Here is a 6,560-nt window from a genome sequence, read left to right on the forward strand (position 1 = left end):
GGATCTTCCAATCCACCGCGATAGGAGAGCCATCGCTGGAGATGGGATTAAGCCCGTGCGAGAAGTTTTTGCTCGACGATTCATCTAATTCGGACGACTCGGATGTTGAGATGATGCTTCTCACCTTTCGCTAGCAGACTTTGGTGATGGCCCTTGTTGTGAAGGAGCACGAAGACGAGAACCGAAAGAGGCGGCGAGGATCGACCGTCGACCGTCTTTGCATTCTTCGAACTCGCCATCTCGGGAACGAGATGTTGATGCAAGACTACTTCGTGGACAATCCAACATATCCGCCGCACCTCTTCCTGAGAAGGTATCGTATGCGCCGATCCCTCTTTGTGAAAACTGTTCAAGCTTGCGAGGCCAATTGTCGATATTTAACTCAAAGAAGAAATGTCGCGGGCTTGAAGGGATTTAGTGCATATCAAAAAATCTCGGCAGCTATGCGGGTAATTGCATATGACATTCCGGCTGACTATGCCGATGAGTACCTTCGCATTGATGAAGATGGTACAATTGAGTTAGTGCGTAGGTTTGTCAAAGTGATATCAATGTGTTGCAACGGTCTCATTTGTTTGATAGGCTTGCTAGTGGTGATGCTCCTGCTTGCAACTATACTATCAATGGACATGAATACACAAAGGGGTACTATCTTACAGATGGTATATACCCTTCTTGGTGCACATTTGTCAAGAGCATCAAAGACCCTCAAACTAGGAAAGCGTGTGAATTCGCAAGGGCACAAGAGGCAGCCTGAAAAGACATTGAAAGAGCATTTGGGGCTTTGCAATCTAGGTTTGCCATTGTTCGTGGTCCTGCTCGGTTTTGGGACAAGCGATCCTTGAAAAACATCATGACATGTTGTGTTATTTTTTACAATATGATTATCGCAGATGAGAGAGGCATGAACTTGAAGTTCTTCTACGACAATGTGGGTAGCCGTGTCAAACCAGCTAGAGACCCTAACTGAATTAGAGCTTTTCTTCAGACCTACAAGAAGATTGAAAATGCAAACACCCACTGTCAACTTTGAAAGGATCTCATTGAGCACCATTGGCAAAGGGTTGCGCAGTAACATATTCTATTTTTCCATTCATTTTCATTTCATGCATGTGTGATTTGTATACGGGACAAGTTTTCTATTGAATTATTTAGTTTGCTATAATGATTTGAATAATTGTTATACTTTAGATGATTATTGTATTGTAATATTGATATTTTTTTTATATTGCACATCTATAATTCTGTTTTACAAGGTTTTTCGTTTGTGGGTCGACACGGCGGCGCCCAAACAGGCCCCGCATAATCGATCCGTAAAAGAACATCTTCTATGAATATCTTTTTTTATGGATTTATTTTGCGGGGATCCGTAAAAGAACATCTTCTATGAATATCTTTTTTTATGGATTTATTTTGCGGGGCCTGACTCTGTCTGCATCTACGCCGACCCGAAAAAACATTTTTCCGTAAACTGTAAACGACTTTTACGAGTCTGCTAGAGATGCTCTTAGGGAGTTTACTAGAGAATCCGCTAGTGCAACTTTATTCTTTATAACATCAGTTTCATTTCATCCTTTTCGGATTCTGCTAGAGTTGCCCTTTGTCTGGTGGTGAATGTCATCGTTTTCGGTGAAAAATGATGGTTGTATGCATGTGTGTTCAGGTGCCCAGGAAAGATGCAGAGAGTGTGCATCCTGACAGGCATGCGAGGACACTGAAGAAATATGCCTAGTTTACATCTTGTTCCATGGAAATTAGTCAAATGTACAGCACAACTGATCATCTCTAACCACAGCGTTTACAAAATTTTCACTAGCAGGTATGGGCGACAACAACATATGGAACTCATGAGATCCAGAAATGTACATAACTGTTATGTACATTTACCAAACACGCAATCAGCCTTAGAGTACAAACGGCGTCAAAAACCACCAAGCCATCATCATCTTGGAAGGGAAACCAAGCTCAAACGTGATCTGAAAGAACCGACGCGGAAATCCGTTTCAAGGATGAACACGCTTTGGAGATGTCCAATTCAGTGTGACTAGCTGAAACGAACAGCCGGATTCCGACGGGAAGCTTGCATCTGTCCAGACTTGACCTCTTGGACGCCACTATGAAAACTGAATCTTCCTTCAAAACCTATTGGAGGAAAAGCGTGTGAACATGTGTGCTTATGAAAGTTGATGTAAACTGCACCTGGAAGTCTAGTGAGCCCATCTGAACTTACCTGCTCGGCAATGGTTTCAAGAAGATCTATGTCAGTGGCCAGCGAACCTGTCGATTTCTTCAGCTTAAGGAAGACGATTGGTGACAGGACATGGCTAGAAATCTCAAGTCCTGGTGTATCTGACAGTCCTGTGGTAAAATACTTAAGGAATCAAGGTGGTGACCAGACGCAGCTAGCTGACAAACAAGTTGTGTCACGCCTTATTGTACTTCTTACATATATATATCATTGTCTGCATATCTAATTCCACAACTACCAGTTAAATGTCAAGAGAAAAATCCTTACCTGTATGCAGAAGAGCAACATTGCTCCTTAGGTTAGCGAGAACTGAAGGATTCTCCTCCAGGTAGTTTACAGCAGAAACTGCGGCACTGGCAAGATAGGGTGGCAGAGAGGCAGAGAAAACATAGCCAGCACTGCTTAGACGCTGCAAAAATGTAACTCCTTGGTCAGTCAAAGCTCAAAATATTTAACAGAATTCTGTTTATATCAATCGATGTTCCACTAATCTGAAATTGCATCTACCTGATGATCAACAACCCTGGCACTTCCTGTACAGAAGCCACCATCAGTAGCTAATGCATTTCCCATTCCAGCAGTGATGATATCAATTTTGTCAATCTGCGCGATGCAAGGAAAATCTCAGAAGTAGAAAGAACATGGCAAGAAGCATATAGCTCTTCAGTGTTGCAGCAAAGATTTTTCTTTAACACTAGGGAGTAAACACCAAACACTCACCGGTACACCATAATGTTCGGCAAGGCCCCGCCCAGACTTGCCAAGCACACCAAACGAATGAGACTCCTCCAGAATAACACGGAACAGATACTTCTCCTTCAATTTAACTATCTCATCCAAGGGGGAGATTTGACCAGAATTCTGCAGTCACCACAAGAGGGGGTTTCATCCGAAGGTTATATCTAAAATATTTCATGCATTTACAATCAAGATCAATATTTAATGTTGAAACCTCCACAATAAGAAAAAACCTATGCTTATCTAACAGAACAACCACAAAAAGCAAACCTGGTAGATAGATTCCACAACAATGTAGCGTCTAATCTTCTCAGTACGTTTGTTTCCACGAGTAAGTTTTTCCAAAGTGCTAGCGAGTGAAGCCATATCATTATGCTTGAAATAAACAACAGTACTTCTCGATAGATAGAGACCATTTTGCACTGCCCAGTGAACACCCTCATCACTGCAATGCACATACAAAAATTGCTTCAGTTTAACTTGAAAAAAAGGATATTCAATGCAAAGTATTAGTGAGGTATAAGCTGTGAAACTGAAAAAGCAAGAAAAATGGTGCCTTAAGGTACTATGCAATTTTCATATATATAATATATATTCTCAAAACAGGAAAACGAAGGTTGACTCACGCCACGATGATGTCTCCTTTCTTACAAAAGGCAGGTATAACACTGAATATGGTAGATATCCCATATGAATACAGAATGGAGTCCGGTGTTCCAAGGAAATTGGCTATTTTTGCTTCACAGTCAAGGTGGACATCTGCAAGTGTTCCACATTAAGAAAGCCAGCTCCTTCTTATTTGCAATAGAGGTAATTGGCTATGAACATGAACAAAGAATATACAAACCAATTGTTCCATAGAAGCCACGTGGACCACAGGACCCAACACCATATTTCTCCAATGAACCAACACAAGAATCCTACAATTCACTCAATACCGATCAGAAATCCCTGACTAAGATGTAGCTGTCAAAAATACTGTCAAACATCAGAGTTTTCTCTTACAATAATTTTCTCATTGCCAATTAAACCAAGGTAGTTTGCTGATGCAAAGTTTACAACTTCTTTCCCCTCAATGGTCGTATGTGGTCCAGCAGCACTGTATAGAAAAACACAGATAGCAGTGTTAATTATGACCCTCAGAAGTCAGGACTGATTACATATCCCCCACAAATAAAGGACAGAATATAGATATCCAGCAACTACACACATCCTGTAATTGTAACTTGCCCATATCGTAAATATTTTCATTTCATATTCCATGGATCAAAGCAAATGGATCAAGAACAGATTGGCAACCACATACACAAAATCTCTAGAATGGTAGCTGCCAATGGTTCTCTACAAAATGATATCTACCGATGGTGAGCTGTAATGAAATAAAATCATATCATTTGCGGATACTACTGTGAGAGGTTCTCATCCACTGTTTGTTTATTTATTTTGTAGATAATTAAACAGTGACCGAGGAAAACGAAACAGTAAAATATTCTATGGTAGGAAGTACTTCAGACAGAGCAATGCTAACGCTAGGGAGTTCACAATTATTCATAAAATTTATAGGAGTGCGCAGTGGTTACGCTTCCTTGTAATCGCAAAGACACAAACAGAAAAATAAATTCAAAACTACCGTTCCAAATTAACAAATAAATAAGCCACACAAACCTTTCCAAGATTGGTGGGTCAATGTTGGACCCCTCCTTGATTGGAGGACATAAAGGTTCTGGTTCCCATTCATCACATAGCTCATCAACCTCCTGCGGAGATTAAAATGCAAACTGTTACCCAGAAACTTCATGAAGTGACGACAAAAACCAATACTTGATAACATGAACAAAGGAGAAAAACTACTCTACCTTTTCGCTAAGTGGCTTCTTTGGAGGTTTGTAGCTCTTCCTGGAAAGCTGAAACACTATGACGGCAATAAGAAGTCCTTCCACAACCAAGTGACCTGAATCAATGACACGGCCTCAAAATGTCAAAAACCATACCACCATCATCATGAAATCAGACTTTATTTTTTGATGGGTGGAAGAGGATCACCATCGATATGAACCCCGAAGACGACAGCACGTGCAAGAGGAGCGTTGAATGCAGCTGAGACACGAGCAAGCACTGCCGTGGTGGCATTGACAATCGGCAATGCCATGTCCATGTCCTAACTCTATGTCGAGCCTTTTCCAACAAAGGGAAACTTCAGCCTTTCAAATCTGCCAAGCAAACAACGCTCCTTTCCTGAATCAACCAGATCGGTCACAGAAAAGCAGAATCTAGTACTGGAGCGCACACAAAACTGATCCCAAAGATTGAACAGATACAGTAGCGTCATGTTTAACCCGGATTATTTTTACAACAGTTACAGGAAGAAGTCACACGGTTGGATCCAATCTTGAGGGCGAACTCGATAAAGTTTTTAACTTTCCCACTTTCTACACGCTCCTAAAATCTAAATCTCACCCGCATCGAGGGACATGGACAGCGAGATAAAGCTCAATGAAGGCCTTGCTTTTGCGGCCCCAAACCCGGATGGCTGCTGGCGGCGGCGGAGATCTGACGAGAGGATGCCGCGTTTCGTTTCGTTTGGTTGGGAGGAAATTGAACTTATGAACACCAATTTTCAAAAATAGACCCATCTTACCTCCGGCAAAGAGCCATTGTCGTCCTCGCAAATCCCCAGAACTTGAAATTCTAAATTCCAATGGAAGAGAACAGGGAACATGAGCTCTCCTCACCTGGGACACCCTAATCCGATGCGCCGGACGGCGGTGCTCGTGCTGATTACAAGGTGCCAGCACCTGCGCAAGATCGCAGCCCCGCAATGGATGGCAGCACGGGGTTAACAGAGCAGAGGAGGGCGAGGGATTCGAAGAAAGTCAGTGTTGGAGAGAGACGACGACGATGAGGAATAGAATACGGAGGAGGAGATGAGTTTTGTTTGAGTGGGCTTGTGTTCGGGCGGCGGTCGGTCATCTTTGGCTGGCTGGGCTCTGCCTATACTTTTCGGCCGGCCAGCGCGTTAATGAGGAAGATTCAAAGTTTTTTTTTCTTTCTGAAATTAAGACTCAGCCTTTTGTTTTTAACACCGATGCAAACGCTCATATAAACGTGCATAGACTCATCCATATGAACGCACACCCTATATTTATGATCACCTCCGAGAGATTAAACCGGCATATTATTTTGAGATTTACAAAGTCGTCGTAGACGTCTCATCAACATAAATGTCTTTTCTCACTAAATGTGCATCGTCAAAAATCTTGAAATAAATCCTGAAATAATGTGAGCACTAGAAATTAAAACACTGATGGGCTGAGAATACCATTATCCCGCTAACTATTCAACCATAGGTTTGGTCGCAATTTAGGACAGTCCAACTCCAAGGCAAACGATATGGATTTGATCTTTTTTTTGTCTTTTTGGATCGGCCACGCATACACGGATGTTCGGTTTTCTCTGATGGGTCATACGTGTATAGAGTGAACACTGAAATCCAGACAAAATCTAGTTCATATAACTAAAAATACTTAAATAAAAGTGTGGGCGGAACTAGGCGGAGGTGGTGTCCTCCTTTGTC

The 6,560-nt window shown here is 42.0% G+C and overlaps 1 protein-coding gene across 4 annotated transcripts; it reads right to left on the minus strand.

Moving 5' to 3' along the window:
- Positions 1-1,715: 1,715 nt before the first annotated feature.
- Positions 1,716-5,977, minus strand: LOC123449140 (long chain base biosynthesis protein 1a). 4 transcript variants are annotated; one of them, XM_045126241.1, is made up of 13 exons: positions 5,719-5,977; positions 5,030-5,196; positions 4,843-4,937; positions 4,652-4,743; positions 3,992-4,085; positions 3,834-3,906; positions 3,613-3,745; positions 3,257-3,431; positions 2,969-3,109; positions 2,756-2,851; positions 2,516-2,657; positions 2,231-2,358; positions 1,716-2,142 (listed from the first exon to the last, which is right to left on the minus strand). In XM_045126241.1, the coding sequence occupies exons 2-13, from the start codon at positions 5,139-5,141 to the stop codon at positions 1,966-1,968; spliced, it is 1,458 nt and encodes a 485-aa protein (XP_044982176.1). In that variant the 5' UTR covers positions 5,142-5,196; positions 5,719-5,977; the 3' UTR covers positions 1,716-1,965. The 4 variants fall into 4 exon arrangements, with proteins under 4 accessions (XP_044982176.1, XP_044982174.1, XP_044982177.1 ...); XM_045126239.1 differs by having other exon boundaries at positions 5,030-5,221; positions 5,719-5,957; XM_045126242.1 differs by having other exon boundaries at positions 5,625-5,957.
- Positions 5,978-6,560: the final 583 nt, after the last annotated feature.

Source organism: Hordeum vulgare, chromosome 4H (assembly GCF_904849725.1).
Source record: "Hordeum vulgare subsp. vulgare chromosome 4H, MorexV3_pseudomolecules_assembly, whole genome shotgun sequence".
Classification (NCBI taxonomy): Eukaryota; Viridiplantae; Streptophyta; class Magnoliopsida; order Poales; family Poaceae; genus Hordeum; species Hordeum vulgare.